Consider the following 26,146-nt stretch of genomic DNA (forward strand, 5'->3'; position numbering starts at 1 on the left):
CTAAGCGCTGGCCAACATCACTCATTCCTCCCCGTCAGGAATGGCGTCTCAGGACCCTCGGGCCAGCAAATGACACAAGATTTCTAAAGCCTGGTTTCAAAGAATATCTATTAAAGAGCTGGTTCTCTTTCTTGCGGTTCCAGTAAGGACTGATGTTAAATCAGAAAAGAAACATGAGAATGTCGTATTCTTGATCCACATCCATGTCAGAACACAGGCAGGACTGCACTGGAGATTTTCTGACACTTTATTTTAAAAATTTTAATCAAGAAAGTAGCCACTGGTATCTTCCGGCTTTGCATCTCTAGCACAAGTGGGTGGTGCATCTTCACTCCCAGGACAGAAAGTACACGTTGCCCAGTGTGTCTCCCACTGCAAGCTGCAGCGCAGAGTCGGGGCCCAGCCAAGGTTCCAGGCAGCTGACAGCCGCCTCGCATTGGAACAGACCCAGCTACAATGGGGAACGAGAGACAGCGAGATGAGGGCTACAAGCCTAGGGCGTCCTTACTCACTTGTTTTTCTCTCGCAGCGATGCCTTTTATTTAGAAACAGGTTAGTTGCGCATGACAGCAAGGATAGGAGAAAACAGAATTTTGCTCTTTTGTACTTTCTTTGCCCAAGTTTGCTCTCTGTGGAATCCCTTTAGCCCTCCTTACACACGTACACACTTACCAGCTGCATACTGGGTCTCTCCCACAGCTTAACATCTCTGTCCTTTGAAGCTGTCACCAGCAATCCAGGCAGCACATGGAGGGCTGTGACAGAGCCCGAGTGAATCTTGGAGGGGAAGGAGAAGGGATGTGGTGAGCTTTCAGTGGGCCCTCCTCGGTCGAGGAAGCATCCACCTGTCAGACCGAGAGCCTCCTCCCCTCTGTTTGTGACCCATCCCTCCAACTCACCTTCCTGCGCTGCTGAGTCGCCAGCCGTGGGGGTGGGGACCAGCTACCTGTGCTTCTGTCATTCACAGATGAGGCTGTCTCTGGAGTTGGGGTTTCAGGCATTTCTGTTTTCTGCCAGAGGTTGCCTGTCTCCCATTCTCTTTCAGGGGTACACTTGGCGAGTTTCCATAGCATCCCATCAGAGCTGGCACACAAAAACGAGGACTCTGCCATTTCAAGCACAGAGCTTAGAGCTGGGTCTCCGGCTTCAAAGGACCCACCATTCCCTACAAGGCATCTCCAGACTCTGTAGGTCCTCCTATCCCACTCACCAGATTCCGGTTTGGCCTGGGTTACCAACACGAAGGTCCCAGTAGGATTCTCCAAGTCCAGCTGAAACTCAAGGTTCTCCTCAAAGTCCCCTGACTCCTTCTGCCTCTACGAAAGAGTGGCCCATTCTGTTTAGCCTCCTCATAGCACCTGACCCTACCCAGCCAAAGCAACAGTTTTCGGCTCTCAGCTGTTCAATTTCTTAACTGTAATTTAGACACAGTAAAGAGTATGAATCTTTTTTTTTTTAAGATTTTATTTATTTATTGTCAGAGAGAGAGAGATTGAGAAAGCACACAAGCGGGGGGAGTGGCAGGCAGAGGGAAAAACAGGCTCCCCGCCGAGCAAGGAGCCCAGGACTCGATCCTGGGATCCTGGGATCATGACCAGAGCCAAAGGCAGACGCTTAACCCACTGAGCCAGCCAGGCATCCCTAAGTGCACGCATCTTAAATGTACATCTCAAGGAACTTTTCCATATGTATACATCCATGCAATCACTGCCCAGGTCAACATGTAGAACATTTCCATCACCCTAGAAAAATGCCTTCATGACCCTTCCCGGTCAATACCAGAGCACCCCCACCCCCAGGGCTAACAATATTCTGAGTTCTGTCACCATAAATTAGCTCTGCTTGTTCTTTAACTTTATTTGAATGAAATCATATAGTATGTACTCTTTTGTGTCTGGCTTCTTTCACCCAACGTAACACCTACGAGATGTGTCTGTATTGTTCCAGACACTAGTACTCGCAGTGGCAAGACAAGAGAGACATGAGAAAAAATGCAATTAAGAAAACTCCTATGTTGATGGTTTCCCATGATTTTTTTTAAACACTGGAATCCTTTTTTGTATCAATAAAATCTTATAGGGAAGCTGAAACCCGCTATAGAATGCTCTTAAGTAGAGCTGCTCCGGTTGACGGAAGAGAAAGGAATTTGGAACCAGTGCCCTTCCCTTCCTCTTATCCTCAATCACGGCCCCAGGGTTTTAAAAGTATTGGCCCTGGACAAATGTTTTAACACACACTCACATAGGACTTACTAAGAAAAAAAGGCCTCCAGGTTCCGCTGGCTGCAGGACAAACACACCATAGTCTTGATGGGTGGACAATAACATAGCACATTCTGAATAGTGGCTGCTCCTGGTTTACAAGAAAGAAAGAGGCTGAACGTGTGAACATCTCTCTGTAAGACCCCAGTGTTTTGTTCTAAGTTAGACCCAAGTTCATAACCCACTTTGCCTTTTTCTGTAGCCTGAGAGGAAACAGCTTTTTGAATCCTACCAGATTACAGAAGGAGCATCCCCTGGCTTCATGCACTGTAACTGCAAACCCGCATCGGCCAAGAGGAGGGAGTGACCGTCTGGAGCCAGGGCCACACCTGTCAGGAAGCCTAAGTCCTCCCACAGAACTCGGTTCAGGTGAAGACTGCAACTCACAAAAGGTACAGGGACAAAGAAAGATCCTATTTTAGTCCGCCTCTCTCAGGCTCCTCGGCTCCCCATGAATTCCTCAGGAGCGAAGTACAGAACACAATCAATGACCTTCCCTACAAATTCTCTTCCTCTTTCTGTTTTTCTTGTATCAGTATTCATTATCACCATCCCCTTACCTGCTCAAAAGAGGAATCTCTAACCTTCTTGTCTTTTCCTTCCCTCCTGACCTCCAACTGATCAATAAGCACTGTGGATTCTACTTGCCAACACACGCCGAAATCTCTATCCCTCCTTCTCATCTCCCTGCCTGGCTCGGGGCCCACACTATGTCTTCCCTGGACTAGAGCAACGCTATGAAGGTGGTCTCCCTGCCTCTAATTCTCTCTACTACTGTCCATTTTCCATACTGCCACTGGAGTCCTCTTCCTAAACTGCAGATAATTATTCTCAAAATCCTTAGCACTATGCCCTCTGCAGCCTGCCCCCAGTTTATCTTTTCAATCCAATTCCCCCACCCCCCTGCCCCCACTCTCACCAAGAACCCAACTACTCAGCTGTGCCCAGAATATACCATGCATTCTCATGCCTCCTTGCCTTTGGTTAATACCACCTCCTCTTCCTGAAACACCATTCCCTTCCCTTATGGGTCCAGAAAAGTCCTACTCATCCTTAAAGCCCAACCTCAAATAGCAACTCTTTTTATAAATTTCTCAAATTCTGAGAGTTATATAGACCTCTCTCTTCATTACAGCACTAACCACTCTGCTGATTGCTGGTGGTTTACTTAAGTGCATATTCCTCTACCGTGCTTCCTAAATTAAAAGGTAATTTCAATCTGGTTCACACAGCCTGGCTCAGAGCTTAGCATAAAGTAAGCACTTGATAATTATTATTTAAATTGACATGATGGGGAGCCAAAAACAATTTCCCAAGGACTTTTTCCCACTTAACTAACATCCTATTGACCTAGTTCAGAAGTAGAGGTGGGGTGATTTGCACAAAATCCCGGGTATAAGGAGACCATCGACGTATCACATTAACCCAGCTGCCCCATCTCACCTGAAATTTCCGGGTGTCGAACCCTCCTGCAGTTCCACTTGCCACTCGCTGATCTTTTCATCAGCGCTGAGAACAATCAAGGTGTGTGCCGAGTACCACACCAGAGCACTGATGTGGCCCGGAGCCTTGTGAGCATAACAAGTCCGTCTCAGTCTTCCTGAGGAGCCAGGCTTAACCCTCTTTCCCTTCCCAGCCATCTATGCACATACCAGTCCATGCACAGCTGGGGCAGAAGTCACACAGACAAGCACCGAGGTTGCCCCAACTCACCTGTGCTGTGGCCACAGCCTTAGCTTTGTGCCACAGGGTTAGTTCCCCAGTTCGATTCCCAGACGCTGCCACGGAACCATCTGGGGCCCATGCCACAGCGGTGATGGCTGCAGGACTCCTGGGCGTGTATGTGTCATCTGGAGAAGGAAGGAAGTGATGCATTAGAAGCTGGACCACCGCTGGGACATGAGAGGAGATATCAGGCCACCCTTGACCTTCATGGCCCCACTAACACAGCCCTCTTTCATACGCTGCCTCTCTCCATGCCTCACGCACCTGCTTCCTCAGGGACCTGCCAGAGCCGTACGGAACCATCCTCTGAGGCGGTCAACAGGACGCCTGAGGTCTCTGAAACTGCAGCTGCACTGATTGGGCCACTGTGTCCCAGGAGGGTGTGTGTTTGAAACACCTAGGAGGAGAGGATGGAGGTGGGACAGCAGGGGGGTCAATGCCACAGGAAGCTGTCCCGCTCTGCCCTCTCCACTCCGTCCACCCCAGTCCTTTCAGGGAACTCACCAAGAGTGGATGCCACAACCGTGCAGCCCCATCCAGGCCAACAGTCACCACCAGAAGCTCTGACCCAGGCTGCCCAGCTGATAAGGCACAGAGATGAAGTCAGAAGAAGGGGAGAAGCGGGGGGTGGGGGGTGGGGGAGAAGGGAAGAAAAGGGAGCTGACGTTTCCCTACCTGCCCGGGGCTCCAGGGCAGCTGCACAGTGGCTGATAGGTCCCGAGTGAGCAGGGATGCTCGTCAGCTCCACGCCCTGATGGTCCCACACTTTCAAGGTCCCATCTCGGCCCACAGACACCACATGTTCTTCCTGCCCCAGAGCACGGGATCAGAGCAAAGTCGCACTGAGCAGGACGTGGGGAGTATGACTCCTACCACTGAGGTGAGGGCTGAGCACTAAAGGCTTAGGAGATGTCCAAGAGTGCGGAGAACCCGGGGACACAGGCTGGGTGGCTCAGGACTGTAATCCTGCACGAGGTCCGGATACCGAGCTGCCCTCTCCCTCCCCTCGCTCCAACCCTCCGTCTCAATACCCTCATCCTGCTCTAATGCAGGCCCCGGCATCTCATTCTTTATACTTCTTTTGCCTTTGAGATTAGATACCCAATGCACCCAGGGTCCCAAAGCCTCCTCAGCCCTCGCAGGGCCCCCAGTGAGCTCTGCACCGCCTCCTCACCACGGCCACCACGGCGCTCACGGCACTCTGATGACCTAGGAACTGGCCAAGCTGCTGTTGCCGTTCTGGGTCCCACAGCCCCACAGAGCCGTCACTGGAACAGGAGACCTGCACAGTCAGAGGTTAGAGGAGCGGGATTATCAGCAGGCCTCCAGCATTTCTGTAGGTTTATAATGTGGGCGGGCGGGGTGGGCGCATTAAGGCTTGTGATTAAGAACATAGACTGTCCTGGGTTCAAATCCTAGCTCCACCATTCTTTACTTTATGACCTGCGGCAAGTTCATCTCTCTGCGCCTTATAAGGATTCTCATCCAGTCAATGAGGATAATAACAGTGTAGCTATTTGATGTGGGGCTGGCGCACCTACAGGAAGGACTGCCTGGTACATATGAGCACTGCATAAAGAGTGGCTATTGTCCTTGTTACTAACATACTGTCAGTCAACAAACCCAGACAAAGGTGAACAGTCTGCAATGCCAAGGAAAGATCCGGCTGCCGAGAAGGCAGGGGTAGAGAGCAGACTATGACAACTCTAGTCAACTGATTCTCACTCCTTTCTCATCTCTTCTTAAGAATGCAGGGACTGGGCGCTTGGGTGGCTCAGACGGTTAAGCGTCTGCCTTCGGCTCAGGTCATGATCCCAGGGTCCTGGGATCGAGCCCTGCATCGGGCTCCCTGCTCTGCAGGAAGCCTGCTTCTCCCTCTCCCACTCCCCCTGCTTGTGTTCCCTCTCTTGCTGTGTCTCTCTCTGTTAAATAAATAAATAAAATCTTTAAAAAAAAAAGAAGTGTGGGGACTCTGCACTGGAAAACTAGGCTTCACCAACCTTGAGTGCATAATTTGAGGGTTTTTTTTTTTTTGCCTTAGGACCAAAGAAATCACAGCAGTAGCCTTAACTGCAGAGGGCGCCCTAAACCATTGGGGAGACACTTCTGTATTCTTGTTAAGAGTGTGGGCTTTCTTATGTTTAGTGCTTCAGCCTCATCACTTACATGACCTTGGAAATGTTCTTTAATCTATCTGGGCTCAAGATCCTTGTCTGTGAAATAGAGATAGTAGTAGCGTCTGCCTTACAGGGAGTTGTAAAGACTAAATGAGGCAAGACATATGACGAGCTCACTTCAATGCCTGGCACGTACTAAGTGCTCAATATATGTCAGCTATTACTATTATTATAAATGGGTGTCAGAAACAAGATGACATGGGCAGCGTGGTCCTCCCCCAGGAACCCTGCTGAGCTCTGCCCACCCCCACCCCTTCCCTTACCAGTAGGTTGTCTTTGGTCCAGGCACAGCCAGTGACCCAGTCACGGTGACAGGCAGAGAAGGAGCAAATCAGAACAGGGGCTTTGGGCATCCGCACATCCCAGCAGAAGAGATTCTGGATAGGTCCCAAGAGACGGAGCAATCAGGACCATAGGAGGGAGGCAGGAACATCAGGGCCATTTCCGGCAAGAAATTTTAAGGGAAAAGGGAGTATCAAGGAAGGGATGGTGGACGGAAGCAGCTTAGGAGGTGTGGCAAAGCAACATGCCTCAGGAGCCGTGGGAAATGGACTGTTGAGGAATCCAGGACCCGGAGGGGCTGTGGGCTCAAGGTGGGAGGACCCCCGTGGCTCACCCGGTCCCTGCCCCCAGTGGCCAGCCTGCGTCCATCGGTGCTGAAGCTACAGCAGCTTACGGGAGCCTCATGTTCCCGGAGCTCAGTGCCACAGGGAAAGTCTTCTGCTGTCTGTGCCAGCGTCAGCAACTGCCTTGACCAGAGGCGCACTGTGAAATCTTCTGCATTGGGAAGAGGGAGAAAGGAAGAGCCCCTGAAAGAGGAAGTGAGACGGGACCCCAAGGACAAAGGCAATCACGGGTGAGCATGATATTCGACGACAGTGAGTCACAGGCTGCAGACAGTCTGAGTGACAAGGGTCAGTCATCATATGAGGTCTCAGGACAGGGACACTAGGCACTCCCAGCTCTGGCTCTTCAGCTGTCTAACTCCCTGCTACACCTCCAGACCCTCCCCTTCTCAAGTGACCACTATCACTTGGACCAAGTCTCCTACCTAGAGAGGACTAAGACCACTCTGCATTTTCACCTCAACATCTCTCTCCTCCTCGTAAGGGAAACCCAGCCCTATACACAGCAAAGTCTCCCCCTGGGCAGAAACTCAGAGGATTACAAGGATTACAAAGAGGTCCCCGAATCAGGGTTTGGAAACAAGAAGAAACAGTCCAGACTGATGATGCAAGAGAAATGCATTTAAAAGCACTTTGAAAGTTGTAAAAATAATTACGTGTGTTTCCTGTACACATACACATACAAATGGAGGAAAGGTATGAGCATATTTAAAAGGAAGCTGCCCACTGCCCAACAGTACCTGAGGCAGAAGCCAAGAGTTCTTTGGAGGTGGCCAGTCCCAACACGGGCTTCTGGTATCTGGACAAGAGCCAGAGGGACTGAAGGGAACTCTCCTGGAGAGCCCAGCCTCGCAGGGACCCGTCTTCTGCACCGCTCACCAACACCTTAGGGCTTAGCCAGACCAGTGCAGACACTGCTACATCTAGTGCTTGACGCTGAGCCCCCTGGGGACCTAGGGCATGTGGAAAAACCAAAGAGTGAGACACGTGGAAAGGGAGTTCAGGGTGGGGAGGCTCTTTCCAAAGGCTCGAACACCCCATCCCCTCTCCAGTACCTGAAGTGATTTTGTAGATCCTGATGCCATCTGCTCGGTACCCAACGGCCACCCGATCACCATCTGGGCTGAGAGCCACAGAGAGGGCAGGAGAGAGAGAAAGGGAACCTAGGCACCCCCGGGGCCGACCTAGAGATCCAGACCACACCTGAACCTGAGGGCCAAGAACAGGACTTAAAGACATACCACTTCCACCCCCAGAGTGATAGCCACCCCCATTAAAGTCCTCCTCCCCCCTAAAGTCCTTGCCTCTCTTCTCCTGAGGGCGGCCCATGCATACACCGCACCCCTCTCCCTGCAGCTTGCACCAGCGAAGCTCCTCCACAGTCTCCCCCACAAAGGCTCCACCCTCACCCAAATAGGCCTTTCCTCCCCCCTCCTCCTAACCCACCACCAGCACTCTGCCACCGGACCTTGCCATCCTGTCCAGCCGTCAGGAACTGGCGCCCAGCGCGCAGGAACCCGGCAGCAGCCACACTGCCATGGTGGGCAGGGAAGGCAGCTAGCCGTGCCCCCTCGAGCCAGGACCACAGCTCCACCATGCTGTCCAGCCGACCCACAGCCACAACCCGCCCAGGCACACTGAACGCCAAGGTACAGACAGAGGCCCCTGGGGCTCCCAGTTCCTACACGAGGAAGTAGAAATGGAACGTGAGGACCTACTCTCAACACAAACCCAAAGTGAAACACCGTGGACATCCGTCATCCCATATCTTCCGCTCCCACCCTCTTGGGCTTCCTCCCCCAGGGCGACACAGGACCTTCTCACCTTGGTAGCTTTAAGCCCATCCACATGGAAGAAGCTAAAGCTGCCAGCCCAGCTGCCTACAGCTATGACCTGCCCCTCTGGGTGGAAAGCAACGCAGTTCAGGGGCCGGGGACACGTGTGCTGGAAGGCCAGCTGCCCACGGACTGTGTCCCATAGCTGCAGGAGAGAGGAGAGACAGATGCCTGACTTCTCAGTCCCGGAGGCCACCTTGTCCAGTCCCCTGCCCTCAGCAGGAAAGGCCTTCCCCAGGCCAAGCAGTCAGCAACTCTGCCACACGAAGAGAACAACTTCACGGGGCTGACTTGGCATTTAGGGCCACTTTGACTACCACTGCCCCTTGGTCATTACCTTTAGGCATCCCCCTAGGCACACGGTGGCCAGCAGCCGACCATCTGGGCTTAGGCAGCAGCCGGTGATTTGGAACTGGTGAGCACTGGTCTGGAGCACCCTATCCCAGGGAGACAAAGTTAGGCTTCTGCGACCCCCTGACCTCCCACCTCTTTCCCCTGCCCCGGGGGACTCCCGACAAGCAGGGAAGGCCCTCACTCCAAGACATGGGGGAGGGGCCCCTTACCGACAACCTTGCTGCAGGTCCCAGAGCTCCAGAAGCCCGTCAAAGGCAGTAAGAAAGAGGGCCCTGTCCGAGAGGAATGAGCAAGAGGAGACCCCATCGCAGCCGCTCACCAAAGACTTCTCCTCCTATGAGAACGAGCAGGGAAGCATGCTCAGGACATTCCCCTGACCCCCAGTGTCCAGCTACTTCAAGCTCCAACCAAAAAGGAGGCCAAGGCAAGACGGGCTGGAGAAAGGGTGGCCCTCTGGTCCCACATCAGGAGCACTTATTAAAAGTGAAAAGCTTTGCACCCCACTCCAGATGTAGGCCAAGCCTTGGTTCGAGTGGGGCCACATCTTCTCCCCTATGCCTAAGCTCATATGCATCCTCAAGTCACAGAAGATTCTGATGGGGCTGTATGTATGCATGCATATATACATGGCGGTAGGGGGTGATATGGGTGGGAGGCAGAGAGAGGGAGTGGCTGTGGCTGTGGGACCCACCTCTCCAGCCTAATCTGCTGTTACCTTCCCTGAAGCATCCTCTGCTGCAATCATTCCCAGTAATTTCCTGGAAACATTCTCCCCTCTGCCGTTCACTCAACTGGAATGCATGCCCTTGCCTATCCCATGTTCTCCTGGAAGTACCCAATGCACTCAGCTCTTGTCTCCGTCACATGGCTATGTTTTGGTTCCTTTTCACCTTGTATGTCATATCTTTCAACAAAGCTGACCACTTGGTGGGCAAAGATGAAGTCCTAGCCCTGTGTTCCTTGCAATGCTGAATACAGTACAGCCTTAGTACAGCCTTGAATGGAAGGTGTGCAGCAAATAATTTGGAAGGCGTGATTGACTTAATACCAAGCCTTTGATCTGATGTGAGGGAAATACAAGTTGCTGAATCAAACAGGGTGACAACAGGTGGGGCTGGCTTGCTAAGGTCTTCAGGGCAGTCTGTGAGGCTTTTTCTGGAGGCAAACTCTGCCCACCTTGAGTGTCCTACCTGCCAGGTTCTCAGGTCCAACAGGTAAACCATCCCATTGGCAGTGCCCACAGCAGCTCTTTGCCCACTGGGGGAGAGGGCCACCGCTGTGGGGGATGAGGAAACTGCCAGAGACAGGCTGGAGCTAGAGAAAGAATAGGAAGAAAGGAAGGAAATGAGGAATTCAGGGAAGGAAGGGAACGGAAATTCACATTTGCATTCCTGTGCCTGAATCCCCCTCTCTTGATGGGGACTCTGGTCTGTCTTTTCTTCTCCACTTTCAGAAAGGGCTGTAGCTTGCTCTCTGGCGGGCTTACCAGCATCCGGGGCCATGGGCCTTACCTCTGCTGGCCCTCCACGGTGTGGGGTTTATTCAGCCATCGTAGCGTGAGCTGGAGGCGCCATCGCCGGGAAAGCTGTGGGGCCTGGAGGCAAACAGGCGAGTCCAGGGGCTGGTTGGCTGCCTGCTGGGGCAGGAGCAGGGGGTACTGGCTGAGGACTGGAGCCTGCTGCCTCAGGAACGTGTGAAACACAGCAGTGTCGGCCTCAGGAAGACTTTGTCTGTCTGCAGGGACTGAGGAAGCTGTGGAAAAGATGCAGAGCATCACTGGGGAGCCAGCCTGGACCCCCATTAACCCCAAGACCGAATACAGTCATATGATGTGTCTAAAATGTTAAGTCTTGAGGCCTTCTGGCCCTACTTCAGGAACACCTGTTAAAAGTACAAAGCTTTAGGCCCCACTCTGGACCTAGGGAACCAGAATCTGGGGACCCAGAGATCTGCAATTTGAACAACGTTCCCAGGTAATTTTATGCCTGTGAGAACCTTTGGTCTAAGAGATCTGGGCAGAAGGTCCCCCTGAAAATCACCTGCTTACCCTCTTGGCATTTTCAGCCTGGAACAGAAATTTAACTGTTCTTTGCGTTATACCTCCTGCCCCACCCCCAGCACACCCCCCGTGAACACACCCAGGAGGCCAATATCTCAGAGAAGCCACTGACTTATCTCACCATAGAGGGCATGGGCCTCCAGGAGCCGAGAGAGCAGACCCAGTTCCAGGTGTGCGGCCACCACATGGAGGTTGGTAAGGAATTTTGCAAGAAGGCCATGGTTCCCGCTCTGGAGCTGGGAAGGTCAGATTGGACTCATTAGGATGTGAAGAGGCAGGTGAGAAGGAAGAGTCTAGTTCTAGGCCCTGCCTGTGCAGCCAGGACCTCGACCTAGGAGCTGGGACAAAGGACCTGGAGGAAGAGGGCAGGAAAACTGGACGGAGAAAGGTAGAGAGGGGTCATGGCAGTGGTGACGGTGGTGGTGGTCAAGGGGGATTGGGGTCTCAGAATAGTCAAAGCAGTTGCTTGGGAGAAGGTGCCTATGGGATCTCGAGACTAACCAGGTGGTAAGGCAGATCTGCCAGAGCCTCAGGTAGGCAACTTCGGAAGGTGCCTGAGGCATCAGGGTCACAAGTCTTCCAGAGTTGAGCTGCAGGTGTGGGTCACAGAACAGACATTAAGATGGGCTCAGCCCTAAAGCATCTCCAAAGATCGCATGCCACAGGTCACAGCAAAAGCCATCCACACACTGGGGTGGCAGGTAAGAGGGCCAGCCGAATGGGAGCACCAGTGGGTGGCCCTGGCCTCCAGGTGTAGGCCCCACTCTCAGTGCCCCGGGGCCGGTTCGGGCCAGTTCGGGCTACAGTCACCTGCAACGAGGATGTGTGCCGTCTTCTCCAGCCCCGGCCTCTTCCCATATCGGCATTTAGCTGCTGTCCTCAGGGGCCCGGCAGGGAGGCAGAGCCGGGCACCAGCACGCTCCAGGGGGCCCTCCCCTAGCAGACTGTCCTCATGTGAGGGAGAGAGGGCAGGCAGGAGGGCAGAAGGCCTGTCAGTGAGCACCGGGCCTAGCTGTGGGCTCCCACGCCCACCCACAGAGTGGTAAACTGAGTGGCAGCCCATTCGGGTCCCGGGGGCTACACCCAGGGAAGGATGGGATGAAGAAAGGATCACATGGGGCCCTGGCTCAAAGATGGGAAGGCACAGGGGGTCGGTGGGAGCTCAGCTGGGGGCACCTGTACCTGCGCAGACTCTGGACGAGGTAGGCAAACGGGCCCATGGGGTAGGGGTCCCCACTGTTACCAGCTGCCACTGCTTCTTCCCAGCTCTTGGACCCCCTGGGAAGTATCCGCCATGCACTCAGCACACCGTGCAGCTGGTCCACAGTCAGACCTGAAAACCCCAGCTCTCTGAGGCTCTCACCAAACCACACAGCATACCCCTCCCATGACACCTGGTCCTCCTCACGCCACTCACTGAGACCCCAAATGAGCCAATGTCATCGAACCCCTGCGCTCTCAGTCTCCCATCCCACCCCAACCACTGACCACTACGTGTGGCTTCAAGGGTGGCCAAGGCTTGGGGAAGGACATCGGGGCCATGCTCTTGCTCCAGGGTGCCCAGGATGTGCTGCAGCAGCAGGGGGACAGTGGCAGGCAGGGTCCGGAGTGTCTCAGACACCTGGGAGAGGAGGGAGACTGGGCTTCAGTCAGTGAGTGGGGAGGAGAAGAGGCGGCTTTCATTGTGGGGAGGGGAGTGGGCAGCAGGAGGAACCGTGGGAAAGGATGAAGAAAAGAAGAGAAAAGGTCGGGGAGGAGGGGGTAGGGGTGAGCTGAGCATGGGGAATGGTGATCACAAGGTGGCACAGGATGAGGGTAGGAAAAGTAGAGGGATGGGGGTGAAAGAAGCTGAATGAAGAATGGGAAGTGGATTAGGACTGAGAAAATGAGGGGTGAGGGTTTACGTCCCCAGCCAACCTGCTCATAGAGCGTGAAGAGCCTCAGGTGATCGGTGGCCAAGCGCAGGTAGAGCGGCAGGGAGGACCCCCGCTTCACCAGCAGCAGCCGCATCTGACAAGACAAAGGGGACTCAGCGCGGGGAGCAGAGAGCCTGCCACGGCCAGCCGTCAGCCCCCTGAGCTCCACCCCGAGCGCCAAGCCCACTGCAGGGTAGTGCCTCCTCTGAGAGTCCCCAGCAGGCGTCACCTGATGGCCTCACCTCAGAACATAGCCACCCCTTCCCTCCGCTGCTCTGCCAACCAGCCCCCCTTTCTGGAAAGCTCCCATGGTTCAGCCTACCCCACCCAGTGACCACAGCCTTACGCCTCCCCTCACGGGGACAGGCCCTGGGAGGCCATTCGCCAGGGGGAAAAGGCTGGCTGGTATTATAAGGATTCCCAGTTATCTTATCAACAGCTTCCCCCTGGCACAGAGCTCCTTCAGAAATGAAGAAGCAGGGCTGCACAGGGTCCTCACACCCACCGGCCCTGGCCTACATCCAACCTGGTTGTTAAAAGGTGACTCCTCCAGCCGCTTCCCGTACAGAGCCAGCTCTTCTCTCACCAGCCGGGCCCGGGCAGATGGCTCCAGAGGCCCCAGGGCCACCACATGGGCACCTTGGCTCTGCTCAAGGGTCTCCCCCAGGCCCGCATCAGTAGACATGCTCAGTACCATATGCACCCGCTGTGATATTTGGGCAAAAGGAGAAGGAGGTAGAAGGAAAAAGAGAAGGACAATGTGGGAGAGGCCCCCTTCCCCACTACTGCATCCCACCCCCACCTCCTTCTCAGAACTCACCGGGGGAAGGCTCTTCGGGATCCAGTCTGAGACTGGCTGCCCATGCTGACCCACCAACCTGTCAGCCCCATCGATGATCAGCACCAAAGTTTGGCCACTTTTCAGGGACTGAGCATACTCAGGCAGCAGCCTCTGCTGGAGCTCCCATACCAGGCCCCTGTGTGTGCAGGGTAAGGACTGGGGTCAGGAGGAGAGGGAGACACATGGGTGGCGTCACGTGGCATCAACAAGGCTGGGCTAATGGGGGACACGCACCGGTAGGTGGTGGGGAGGGCGCTCGGCTTTTGCAGTTGGCTATGCAGACAGGCACAGAGGCGTCTGAGCAGAGTGAGGGCAAGACCCTGGTCTGGGCGGGCCCCTGAAAAGTGGAAGAAGACTAAGGGGGCCACCTTGGCCCCATCGGGAGCCTGCAGGGCTGACACAAGAGATGCCTGCATGGAAAGCAAAGAGAAAACACAGTCACATTTTCCATGCACGACCCCATGTGGCCCACTTCCTTCGCCCACACGTTTCCTTCCTCCTGCCCAGGGCTCTGAGACTATGTACCAGGAAGGCCGTCTTGCCCTGTCCTGACTGCCCAGTCACCAGGCTCAGCCTCTCTCGGTGCAGCATTAGCTGCTTCACCGTGTCCCGAAGAAGGTGCGGTCGGGCAGGACTCGGTGGGTTCTGCAGCTGCTGGAAGGTGGCCTGGACCAAGTCATCATCTGGGATGGACGCTGGCTGTTCCAGCTGGGCCCCAGGCTGAGGGCAAATGGGACAGTAACTGACAATGTTTCCATGCCCTCAGGACCCCCAGGCCTGAAAACTCACAGAGCCCCCACTGAGTTACTTCCCACCCAGGACTACCCAGACCACCCTATACCCTCTCCACTCCTCTGGCCATGGGTGCTCCTGCTGACCTGTAGGTAAAGCTTCTGGATCATATTCCACACATCCTGCAGAACCAACTGCCCAAACTCCTCCAGACCCCCAGCATAGGGCCGGCCAGCTGCCACACCCCCCCACTCACAGGGGTATCTGTGGGCAAAGTGAGCACAAGCAGAGTCAGACTGCGCCTGGCTCCCCTCCCCACATCTCTCCCTGCAGGGGCTCTCTACCTCCCCCAGCTCACCTGCGACAGGTAATCCCTCGCTGTCTGCTCAGGAAGCTCTTCAGTTCTGAGATCCGATGTGCAGCCTCTTCAGACTCAGAAGTAAAGTCAGATTTCCATGCATCCGGCACAGAGCTGACCCCCAAAGATAACCCAAGAGTGGAGCTACGCTCAGACGCCAGCCTCTCTTCACCCCCAACCATCAGACCTGGCTGTGGTTCCCTGAAACTCCACAAATGGAGATCTCCTGGCTTCAGCGGCAAGGCTGATTTGGTGCCATGAGGCAGCTCTCTGAGCCCCGTGCTCTCTTCCAGCCTCCTGCCTCCTACACTCTGAATGCTGGGGAGAGAAGATATGGCCACCGAGCTGCGAGGCCCAGAGGCGACAACAGGTACCTGAGGAAGCTGGAATCCCGGAAGTAGATGAGAGCTTGGGCAGAGGGCTGCAGGCGCAGGCCCCGGTCCAGGAACTGCATCACCTCCATCTCTGTCACAGAGCGGCCTGGAGGGTACCGCTGGGCCTGCGGGGAGAAGGCAGAGGACAGATGGGTTCGGTCCCGGGTCACACTAACCCCTCCCTCGAGATGTGCAAAGGTCCCAGGCCTCCTGCATCTCAGTAATGATCCCTCCCCCCAGACACAAGCCAATAAAACCCAGCTAAGAGCTAACATTTATTGAATGCCTGTCGTGCGTTGAGCATTTTTAAAAACAGGTTTCCAATTCTCACAGTAACCCTGCAGTATAGACACCACCGTTCCGCTTCAATACATGGGGGAGTTAAGGCTGGGTTAGGATAAGCCATGTCCCACAAAGTCACACAATCTGTAACTGACAGAAGGGAGATCAGAACTCAGATACGTCTGATAGCAAAACCTAAACAGACCTACCCTCTTACCTCTCGCTTCCCTTGGCCAACTGAAAGATACTTCTCAAAGGAATCCCCTCATCTGGGACTTGGCCACTTGCACAATCTTCTGCCTGGGATTCACTTCAAGTGTCAAGGAGCTGCCTGTCCATAGTCCCAAGGTTCCTGACACACTGGGGCTTCTCTCCACCTCTGCCCCAACCTTTGTTTCCTCCCCAGACCCTGCTCCAACCTTGCTGTCTGCCTTACCCAGCGGAAGTGAGGATGGTCAGGGAGGTTGTAGTTGGGGGGAACGTAGCCATAGCGGGAGCCCAGAATCCCCACAAACAGCTGTGCGTTCTCCACCTCCCCCAGGCACACTTCCAGTTGTCTGCAGACATGGTTATGGAGGCATCAGATCAGGGGATACAGGTACAAATAGGAAGACAGGGCCGTGGCTCACAGCTGAGCAAAGCGGAGACAGGCTGCTCTTGTTAGCATCCAAAGAGCTTCCCCTGCCCTAGGCCCTCAGCCTTCCTTGCAGCCTCCACCCTACCCATGTCAGTTCTACCACTCAAGCCCCTCGTCCCTGACCTGGCTCCTCTTCTCTGTGGCCCCCTCACCTGTTCCTACGGGTCTCCTCCTCAGTGACGCCCCAGCGCAGGTCGATGGCATGAAGGCTGATGTGGTGGGGGGCCGCTCGGGCCTGCAGTGCTGGCAGCACGGATCTCAGCAGCAGGTCCCGCTCCCCGTGCATGTCCCGGAAAGTGGAGGAAATGAAAAGCCGGACGCTGTGCCATCTGGGGGTAAGCAGAGGCCTAGGCTCAGTCTAGGGATGGGCCTCACAACCCAATTCCACAGATGCGGCTGCGATCACCCTTCAGCACAAGGCAGCACAAGTAAGGTATGACGGACAGCAGGGGGTGTCCAGTGGGCCTCAGAGCCTCAACTGCAGAGCCCTGGAGCTTAAACCCTACTTGCCATTTCTCATGCACCCTCCTTGGTCAGCTGATTATTAGACACTTACTATTTGCCCACGGTGTGCTCGTGACGACACGGTGAGGAAAGCACAATCATTATCTCTATTTTACTAATCGAAAAACTAAAGCTTTAAGAAATGAAAAACAACTAGCCCAAGATTCAAGCTACTATTTGGCAAAGCTGTGATGAGAAAGCCGGAACCTATTCTCCTGAGCCCTCTCCTTGAGCCCGCCTCACAGTCTGACCCCCTTCCCCAGTAGAGAGAGGAGCATGCTCACAATGTGACAATTTCCTCTGTCAGAGAAATCCTTACCTGGGAAACCAGAAGCATACCTCAAGCAGCATCTCAACAGCCAGAAATGCAGCCACCTGCCCATAGCCTCTCCCAATTCACAAAGGCAAAGAAACATAGACTAACCCAGGCTGGGAAACCGGAGCCAAGGGGCTTAGAGCATTTTCTTCCAGTGGCCGGAGAGACAGGTCCCCAGTCTTTCCTGGGGGTGGTGGAATCTTGAACATTTTGTCCATTTGGCCCACATGTTCTAGAAGACGGGAGGCCCCACGCTCAGCAATGAACCTGACATAAATGTGACCAAATAAATAAGAGCGAATACCAGTGGCAGAATCAGATCTTCCAAGGGGGCAGGGGACAAAGATACAGCTAGGGAAGGTCACCCAGTTAACTGGAGCTCCTTAAGGAGACAACCATAAGCAGGGAATGTAGACTTAAAATAAATCAGAATGCAGAACCAAGGGGTGAAGGAAGAGAGAAGAAACCCAGCTCTAGTCCCTCCTGCTATGCATGCTTATCATGGGCTTTCTTTGGGCGAGGGGCAATTAGGCTGGCAAAGGTTAAGATTAAAGGTTAAAGATTAAGGCCATCAGCTCTGTATCAGCCATAAAAGTTCCTTGGAGAAGGAGGAATGGGCACGAGTCTTCCTAATAGCAGCTGGGGGCAGTGGAGGCATACAAAGGAAAAGGTAGGAGAGAAAACAAGTAAATGAGAGAACATGGAGAGAAAGACAAAGCAAAAAGATTTCTGTAAATTTGGTGTCTATAAATAAATTTAGCATGAGACTTCCTCTGGATCAAGAATGGAACAGAGGCCACAAACAATGAACAGAAATAAAAAAAAAAAAAGAATAGAAATTATGTGACCAACTCTTGAGTTGTTCCCTTAAAAGCAAACAGTGCAACCTCCCCTGTCCCTTTTCCTTCTTCATACTAGATGTCATATAAAAATGAGGGCTGGAGCTGGAGCAGCTGTCTTGAGCCATGAGGTGAAAGCAGAGTATTTGAGGATGACGGAGCAGTAAGATAGAAGGTGCTGGGCCCTTCTAGCACTGTTGCTGCTATACCAGGACAGCTGCAAAAGAGGAATAAGCTTCTATCTTGCTTAAAAAGAGAAGTAAAGGGCGCCTGGGTGGCTCAGTTGGTTAAGCGACTGCCTTCGGCTCAGGTCATGATCCTGGAGTCCCGGGATCGAGTCCCACATCAGGCTTCCTGCTCAGCAGGGAGTCTGCTTCTCCCTCTGACCCTCCTCCCTCTCATGCTCTCTGCCTCTCATTGTCTCTCTCGCAAATAAATAAAATCTTAAAAAAAAAAAAAAAAGAGAAGTAAAGGGAGTAGAAGCCAGGTAATCTCTGAAAGATGTTCTAACAAAACCCCCAACCCCTTCAGTGTCCATTCTGTACTCACTTCAGGATCCCGTCAGTGTAGCCTGAGAGTGTCACATTATTGGGATTCGAATCTGGTAATCTGGCAAAGGAAGAAGCAGCCACTACCCATCAGAAACCGTGCCAGGAACACAGGGTCACTGCTCTCTAGGATGGATACCCCACTTCTGCACTTTTAATAGGGGTACGTGCTAGGCTAGGGCTGGGGTGGACCCTCACAAAGGGGCATGGAGCTAGGCTGAAGACTTCAGAGAAGGCTCTAGTACTTAAGAGCCAGAGACAGGGACGTGCCTGGTGAGTGGGAGTGTCCCAACTACAGTAGGGGTAGAGAGGAAGTCTGGAAACCTATCTTCTGGCACTGGACAAGGAGTCTGAGCATCCTTACATGTTATATGTCCTTTCCAGGGGGACAGCAACAAAGAGGCACTTGGAATTCACATGCTGCCAGAAAAGCTGTTTGGCCTCATCTACCAGTCTGTTATACATAGTGTTGCCAAAGAGGATGACCCTGTCCACCTGTAAGATGAAAAGGAAGGAGCAGAGGGACAGAAGAAATGCTAATAAACTCAGGATATCAAAAGAAGAGCTCCCTGGGGATTAGGGGATTAGGACAGCTCTGAGGGGAATGGAAATTGCCTCTCCAGAGAGCATTTAGGATTGAGGAAACCACTACACCCTGACACGGAGGGGCAAGAAAGTGGGGGAAGGGAGGTGGTGTGTTGTAACTGGCTCATTCAGGCTCACAGAAGCTGACTGATAAATTTTTAGGGGGGCGCTTGTGCAGCTCAGATGGTCAAGCGCCTGCCTTCGGCTCAGGTCGTGATCTCCAGGTCTGGGGTGGAGCCCCGCATCGGGCTCCCTGCTCAGCGGGGAGTCTGCTTCTCTTTCTCCCTCTCCCCTCTGCTTGTGCTCTCTCTCTCTCAAATGAATAATGAATAAGTAAAATCTTTTTTAAAAATATTAAAGTAATTTTTTAGGAATTTTGTGAGCCAGTTGTTAAACATGGCCACTATTAAACATTAAATTGTATAAAAAATAAAGGCAACAAATACTCAAAACTCATCACTTCCTAATTATTTTACTACATTTTACCATTATCTACTCTTGGTCTTATTTACATCTGTTGTATCTATGTCGTAGAAATACCATGTAATGGTGTGCTACTGAGCATCACTTCCCAACTCTGTTCACTGATGAACTCAGCTATGATAGGAGTATTTAACACCACAGAAATTAGCAAATGCTATTAACCAAGACTTATCTTTTCCGGAGAGCTGGTTGTGAAGCATTTACCAGCGTACCACTGGGTAGAGTGCTACAGCCAGCTAGGAGTGGATGTGGGTACGGTACGTAGTTTGAAAGACAACCTCTGAGAAATCAGAGCCATCAGTTGTGGAGGGCAAAGTAAGAAGGGGGCAAGGGTTTCTCAGGGACTGGGAAGTACTCACAGGAACTCTTTGGGCAGCCAGAGACAGCAGGTACTTCCCAAAAGTGTTCATGGACAATTCACCCTCTTCACCCAAATCCTGAAGGAAAGAGTCTCATGTTCCTTGCTGGCACGGGAGATGGTCAGTAAGCAACAAACACCACTTTTTGCTTGGGAAATCTTCAGAACTATCTATATCCAAGCCTTTCCTGATTTATCAGGCTGTGTCCAGGACCGGGTCCTTCCTGCCTTTTTGTATGGTGCGGGTGGGTGTCTGACCTGGACCTGAGCCTGGAGCGTGCGGGCAGTCTTCAGGATGCCTTCTTCTGCCTTAAGAACTGCAGTCCTTATAGTGCCTCCTCCACACAGTAAGAGATCCACCTGCTCCGCCCGTGCAATCATCATCCCAATCAGCAGCAGCACATAGTTTATGGGGGGCTGATTGGACAAACATCACAGTGAAATACAGCTCCCCTCACCCCTCACCCCCACTTTTTTTAAGTAAGCTCCATGCCCAACATGGGGCCTGAACTCACCACTGTGAGATCCAGAGTTGCATGCTCTACCAACTAAGCCAGTCAAGGCAGCCAGGATTTTGAAACCAGGCTCCCCTATTTTGAAACCCACCATTGCCCATCCAGCCCTGGAGGTCAAACACCTCCATTGGTTGGGGAAAAGGGACAAAATCTCCAGTTAGGAAGAGACAGCTTCAGCAGCTCTCAGGATGAGCTGGCCAGGGAGGAAGGTGGAGAAGGGCCAGGATTCCTGCCCACATTCAACACTGGGATGTAGGGAAGTAAAAATGAGATATACTTTGGTGACAGAAATATAGAGAGAATTAAATACCAGCCAAATGTGAAATACAGAAGTATGATAATCCATGAACAGGCTTGAGACCACATTCTAGGAACTGTCCTTAGGAACCAAGACCCGATACTGAGAAGCAAATGCATGCCATTTATTTCAGTTCTGAGTACTTCCTTGGGAAAACCGTGTCTGGGAACAGGATAGCTCTCAGGACCCCCAGCATCCTACTAATCCCCACCTTTTAACTTTTTTTTTTTTTTACCCCTTGTAGGTTGCTCTTCCGAAAGAGCTCATCTGTCCCCATGTCCCTCAGATAGACCAAGATGGTGCGGCCGGGCAGCAGGGGCAGGTTGTGCTTCACGGAGATGTTCACGGCTGTCTCCAGGGCCTGCCGGTACCGAGCCAACATCTCACTATCATATTTTCCCCATCTGCCGGCAGAAAAGACACAGACAGAAGGGCTCAGGGGCTTCTCTGTTTGCCACCTTGAGGCAGACGGGAAGATGAGAACTTGGCACTCCAGTACTGAGCGTTCGCACCCCTGCCACAGCCCGCCTCCACGGCTGGTAGGGGGGACTGGGGCAGAGCTTCCGGGCTTCCATTCCAAAGGCCTCTACTAACCCATTCTCATGGCAGAAGAGGGGAAGTCATCTGGAGACTCACTCTCTGAAATCACTTGCCACACTTCCCACATCAATCCATACCTACTTCATGAGGCAAGACTTAACTGCTCCATATTCTTTAATTATATTTTAAAGAACAAATACTAACTCCTATTCTGAAAACTGGAAATTAAAGAGGAAAGAAGGGAACATTCATCCCACCTTTCCAGTAGAATCTTTACTTCAGGGTAACCGAATAGTTTAAGTTAATAGGACAGGTTCTTTCTAGAGTTCCAGCTAATAAATATGGGGAATGATAGAAAACTCCCACTCTAGAACTGCTAATGAAAGAACTGGTTCAGGCAAAGATCACCAATGGATGAACCATCAACTTACAGTGAAGAGATCAGGCTATAATCACTTAAAAGCATGGATCAGTCTTAGCATCACTATGAGTAGGACCACCAGATCTTTGGTGCTTCCTGATCCTGTATCTTATTACAGGGTTTAAAAAAAAAAAAAAAAAGTCTGGTGGTCTCACAGTGTACAAAGGATCCCCTATGAAATATTCTTGCAAGGAAAAAAAAAGTGAAATCTGAAGCTATATTAGCCTTCAGAGTTAATGCCCTCAGCACATGAAATAGAGAAACAAGTTAGAAGACACCATGAGGAGGTTGACAAATCCAGAATGTGGGACACTCTGCAGGGTCCCTGAAGCCAGTTTCCACAGTAAGTCAATAGCATGAAGACAATGAAAATATTAAAATAGATATAAGAGACTTAATAATCAAATGTAATGTGTATGCCTTGTTTGGATTCTGATTTGAATAAAATTGTGAAATCATACTTTTGAGATGATTGGGAAATTTGAATATGGACTAGATAATAAAGGATAATACCAAGCAATTATTATTATTATAATTATTAGGTATATTAATGACATTCTAACTACATAATAAAATGTATTAAGAGACACATGTGAAATAGGAAGGGATGAAATAAAATGTATCCTATTATTCGGCATTTGTTCTTAAAAACACCTTCCCAGAAAAAAGAAGAAAGGGACCACTAAAAGAACTGTGATAAAATCTAGATAATCACTGAATGTGGCTAACAGTTTTATGGGAGTCCATTATACTATTCTCATTATTTGTGTGCATGTTTAAAATTTTTTTCATAATAATGTTTTTAATCTAGAAAATTCAGTATTCTCTACCAGTGCTATCCAATAGAATTAAGTTACAATTAATGAAACAAAACTAAAATCACACATGTAACTAATAAAAGTTTTTAGTAGCCAGAGGAAAAAAGTAAAAATAAACAGGAGAAATTAACTTAATATGACATTTGATTTAACATATCAAACAATTTTCATTTTAACATGTAATTAATACAAAAGTTACGAAGGAGATATTTTACATCCTTTTTCATACTGTCCTCAAAATCCGGCACATCTCAGTTCCAAATAGCCAAGTGTGGCTAGTGGCTGCTGAACTGGCCAGCGAAGGCATGTTGTTTGGACTGGACCCCAGGCTTGACTTTTAAGTGGCCCCGGTTTCAGCCACAGATTCATTAGTAGGTTAGATGAGCCCTGCATTTGTCTTGAATGAAGATCCTGTTGAAGCATCTAAAGGACAGAGTGCTGGGACTAAGAACAGGTTTTATGTCTGACTGAGCCTGCTCGGTGATAACTATCTTTATATGTATAAACAAAAAAAAAAAGAAAGAACGAAAGAAAGCAAATGGGTTGGAAAGTAAAGACGGAGAGAGAGAGAAACAAAAAGAACAAACAGACACCATGGAGAAGAAAGAGACACAGAACCAGAGCAGGAGCAGAGAACACCAGCGTACACTACGAGAAAGGAGAATGCTGCACAGATTCACGGAACCCAAAGAAACCAATAAAACAATCCCAGATAATAAACTGGAGGCCCAAATACAGTTTTTTTCTCATGATTTCTCCATAGGACAATGTTAAAGGCAAGGTTTGCTATACAAAGACAGTGAGCCACTGGGGCAAGCATGTCTTCACAGAATAAAAGCTGGGGTTCCCAGATGACTCCCAAGCCCTGTAAGGACACCTCTTGTTGCCCACCCTTTGTTCCCAGATAGCATAGCATGCACACGCGCGTGCACACACACACACACACACACACCCGGCCTTTTGTATTTTCAGCTTTTCCCACTTGAGCTGCTCATATATCACCGGTATCATCATTGTTGTCCGAAGTTTCCGACGACTTGGGTTGTAAGGATACCTCCGATAGGTCCAATTCTTGTCCTTTTTTGCATTTCTAGTCATTATCGAACGTATCAGCTTTGTATTGGAAGGCAGTGGCAATGCTGTGTGGCGACAGATAAGTAAGTGAGTCAATGTCTATCAGCTTCTGTTCCCTCCTTATGTCCTCCCACCAATACCTGTCCTAAGCCCTGACCCTTGAGCTGGCAATTGTCTGACTTCTGCCCACCCCACACCCTGAGACTGGAAGGCAAGAGGCTGAAACATACCAATGCTCCTAGTTCATCTACTCTCAGACTCGAGACACAAACAGGATTCAGAAGATAGATGATAATACCTTTACTTTTGAGTCGGGCCTCAAAGTTATTGATGGAATCATGGGCATTAAGGAATCTGAATGGAAACTGCCGACTGTGGATCACCGAATTCTGGAAAGCAAGGGAGGGGTCATGAGCAACATATCAGAGAGTGTGGGGGCGGAGCTACTCAGGGGCCTCGGGGACCAGGAATAGGAGATAACCACTCTATTAGATTTGTGGGAAAGTGAGGAAGGATAAAATGGATATTAGAGAAGAGATACAGAGAAAGGTGGAGAAGAAGAAAGAAAAAAGAAAGCTGTCAGGTGAGAATATGGGAAGAGGGAAAGAAGGGAGAGCAAGTAATGGAAGGAGCCTGGTTTCTTTTATATCAGACTCCCTCTGAAGTCAGTTACATCACAAAAGTGCCTCTTCTTGGTAAGTCAGTGATCCAAGGGAAGATCTTATACTTGAATCTCTGGGGCTTATCTCCCCAGATCTGTCTGCCCCCTATCCATATCTCCATACCTGTTTACAGCCCACATGGAAACAGCTCGTGGCCATGACCTTCCCCAGCCACGAGGAAGATGCAGCAGCATCTCGGCACCCACCTCCAGTCCCCCTGCCCCTCACACATACCTCATGCTGGAGTCTCTGGAGTACAAGCTCGTGGTGGCGGGCGCTGATCCCAACCCGCAGCAGGTTGCACAGATTCCGAAGCATGGCCATGAAGGGAAGCTTCCCATGGTCTGTGGAAGGTCAGGTACAGGGTGAGGAAAGCAAAGGATGAGTGAGAGAGGTCACAGAGCAGAGCAAGAAGTTCAGAGGCCACATAGAAAATTCAGGATGGAGGGAGTGAGGTACTAACATATGATCTACCCTACTCAAAATGTTTTAGAGGTCTGGAAAGATAAAAACAGGATTGGCCTAAAGTGTGGAGCAAGATTTATTAAACACTGTTTATGAGATTGCTGTTTGAATAAACAACCCCTATTATTATTTTGTCTGCTGGTCCAGCCACGAGATTGGGCTCAACTGGCAAAATATATTCTCTAATCTAGAGTAATGATTTCCAAACATTTTAGATGGTGAAACATGAAATTTCCTAGTGTATGTTTATTTATTTATAAATTGTATACATGTAGTGTAATCATCGGGTTAATATTTCGAGGCACAACATAACCTAAGGTAAGGTTCACCTTTAATAATAGTGTATGTAAATTCATATTTCAAATAATCTTCCTGGTAATTTTTAAGTTTTCTGGCAAACTTCTTGTGAGATCTGATTAAACAGTCATTATTTTTCATTGAAATGAAAAGACTTGCGCTAAAGCAGAATTTCACCCCATCACTTTCATATTGTCCGTTTGTTCTGTGATATTAGTATCATCTTCAAATCATAGTTTCTTAATAATAATGTCTTTAAGGCCTATGTCCATTTTAGATGGTTAGTTTAGTTAAGACTGAATAATAATTCTAAATCCACTTATAATTCAAGGATAAGTTTGGTAAGTCATTATGCAGAAACCAAAAAAGAGTGAGGGGCTCTGTGGATGTCCTTGTACTGTGGAACCCATACTCTTCCTCCACAAACCTGAACTCTCATATGTGCCGTGTACCATACGACACACGGACTAAGTGACCATAGGGGTGTGATCTGTATGGTTAAATATTGGGAAAATCCTTTCTTTTAGACAAGGGAAACCATAACTAGGAGGTGTGATATTTTTCCTGGGTACGCCCAGAGGTGGATTCGGACCACTGTAGAGACATGGCGTATCAGCCCCCAGCCCCACCCCCAGGCACTAGCAGCAGCTTTTGTCAAGAGAGTGGTGGTGCCTTTTTTTAAGGTGATGTAAGTCTCATTTGAATTACAGCTAGAAGCTTCCAGCCTTCTGGAAGTCCTGCGGTTCTCGAGTCATAATTCTGTTCACAAGCTGTATAGAACAATTAGGTTGTGTACACCATGTAAATGATGGGTGACAACTCATAAACTATTACATCCTTTGTCAGCTCATAAATTGTTCTCAACTGTTGCTACGTATGAGAGGTTTTCTAGATCATTTAGATAAGAAATTAAGTCCAATATCATATAAATAAATTGAACATTTATCCTTCAGACTGAGAAGTTCACTGATTTCATTCAAAAAAACTGTTAATGAGGGGTGCCTGGGTGGCTCAGTCATTAAGCATCTGCCTTCGGCTCAGGTCATGATCTCAGGGTCCTGGGATCGAACCCCGCATCGAGCTCCCTGCTCAGCGGGAAGCCTGCTTCCCCCTCTCCCACTCCCCCTGCTTGTGTTCCCTCTCTCGCTGTCTCTGTCAAATAAATAAATTTTAAAAATAAAAAAAAAACTGTTAATGAGTTATTAATGAGCCCTGTGTTCTCCAAAGAGGGGTCTGTATATCTAAT

The 26,146-nt window shown here is 50.7% G+C and overlaps 1 protein-coding gene across 5 annotated transcripts in view; it reads right to left on the reverse strand.

Annotated features, from left to right (window-relative positions):
• Window positions 1–231: 231 nt before the first annotated feature.
• The window catches only part of TEP1 (telomerase associated protein 1), a 37,910-nt gene continuing 11,995 nt past the window's right edge, over window positions 232–26,146 (reverse strand). For 3 of the 5 annotated variants that reach the window (XM_078053429.1, XM_078053426.1, XM_078053427.1), the window contains 46 exons: window positions 24,373–24,482; window positions 23,775–23,865; window positions 23,355–23,541; window positions 20,859–21,027; window positions 20,069–20,227; window positions 19,812–19,889; window positions 18,749–18,879; window positions 18,386–18,445; window positions 17,106–17,264; window positions 16,330–16,506; window positions 15,977–16,097; window positions 15,259–15,383; window positions 14,885–14,998; window positions 14,673–14,790; window positions 14,320–14,514; window positions 14,029–14,204; window positions 13,774–13,930; window positions 13,480–13,659; window positions 12,955–13,047; window positions 12,526–12,658; window positions 12,220–12,370; window positions 11,848–11,981; window positions 11,539–11,627; window positions 11,159–11,273; window positions 10,490–10,730; window positions 10,169–10,292; window positions 9,188–9,312; window positions 8,962–9,061; window positions 8,614–8,769; window positions 8,258–8,470; window positions 7,845–7,998; window positions 7,530–7,742; window positions 6,780–6,940; window positions 6,427–6,540; window positions 5,161–5,268; window positions 4,662–4,794; window positions 4,491–4,567; window positions 4,251–4,383; window positions 3,975–4,111; window positions 3,705–3,829; window positions 2,494–2,637; window positions 2,253–2,352; window positions 1,211–1,316; window positions 900–1,105; window positions 673–777; window positions 232–451 (listed from right to left, as the gene is read on the reverse strand). In XM_078053429.1, coding sequence (XP_077909555.1) covers window positions 329–451; window positions 673–777; window positions 900–1,105; window positions 1,211–1,316; window positions 2,253–2,352; window positions 2,494–2,637; window positions 3,705–3,829; window positions 3,975–4,111; window positions 4,251–4,383; window positions 4,491–4,567; window positions 4,662–4,794; window positions 5,161–5,268; window positions 6,427–6,540; window positions 6,780–6,940; window positions 7,530–7,742; window positions 7,845–7,998; window positions 8,258–8,470; window positions 8,614–8,769; window positions 8,962–9,061; window positions 9,188–9,312; window positions 10,169–10,292; window positions 10,490–10,730; window positions 11,159–11,273; window positions 11,539–11,627; window positions 11,848–11,981; window positions 12,220–12,370; window positions 12,526–12,658; window positions 12,955–13,047; window positions 13,480–13,659; window positions 13,774–13,930; window positions 14,029–14,204; window positions 14,320–14,514; window positions 14,673–14,790; window positions 14,885–14,998; window positions 15,259–15,383; window positions 15,977–16,097; window positions 16,330–16,506; window positions 17,106–17,264; window positions 18,386–18,445; window positions 18,749–18,879; window positions 19,812–19,889; window positions 20,069–20,227; window positions 20,859–21,027; window positions 23,355–23,541; window positions 23,775–23,865; window positions 24,373–24,482 — 6,320 coding nt within the window. In that variant the 3' untranslated portion in view covers window positions 232–328. Of the gene's footprint in view, window positions 452–672; window positions 778–899; window positions 1,106–1,210; window positions 1,317–2,252; window positions 2,353–2,493; window positions 2,638–3,704; window positions 3,830–3,974; window positions 4,112–4,250; window positions 4,384–4,490; window positions 4,568–4,661; window positions 4,795–5,160; window positions 5,269–6,426; window positions 6,541–6,779; window positions 6,941–7,529; window positions 7,743–7,844; window positions 7,999–8,257; window positions 8,471–8,613; window positions 8,770–8,961; window positions 9,062–9,187; window positions 9,313–10,168; window positions 10,293–10,489; window positions 10,731–11,158; window positions 11,274–11,538; window positions 11,628–11,847; window positions 11,982–12,219; window positions 12,371–12,525; window positions 12,659–12,954; window positions 13,048–13,479; window positions 13,660–13,773; window positions 13,931–14,028; window positions 14,205–14,319; window positions 14,515–14,672; window positions 14,791–14,884; window positions 14,999–15,258; window positions 15,384–15,976; window positions 16,098–16,329; window positions 16,507–17,105; window positions 17,265–18,385; window positions 18,446–18,748; window positions 18,880–19,811; window positions 19,890–20,068; window positions 20,228–20,858; window positions 21,028–23,354; window positions 23,542–23,774; window positions 23,866–24,372; window positions 24,483–26,146 lie in introns of those variants that run through there. The other 2 variants (XM_078053428.1, XR_013440616.1) reach the window with 2 other exon arrangements.

The sequence above is a fragment of the Halichoerus grypus genome, chromosome 8 (assembly GCF_964656455.1).
Source record: "Halichoerus grypus chromosome 8, mHalGry1.hap1.1, whole genome shotgun sequence".
In the NCBI taxonomy this organism is placed as follows: Eukaryota; Metazoa; Chordata; class Mammalia; order Carnivora; family Phocidae; genus Halichoerus; species Halichoerus grypus.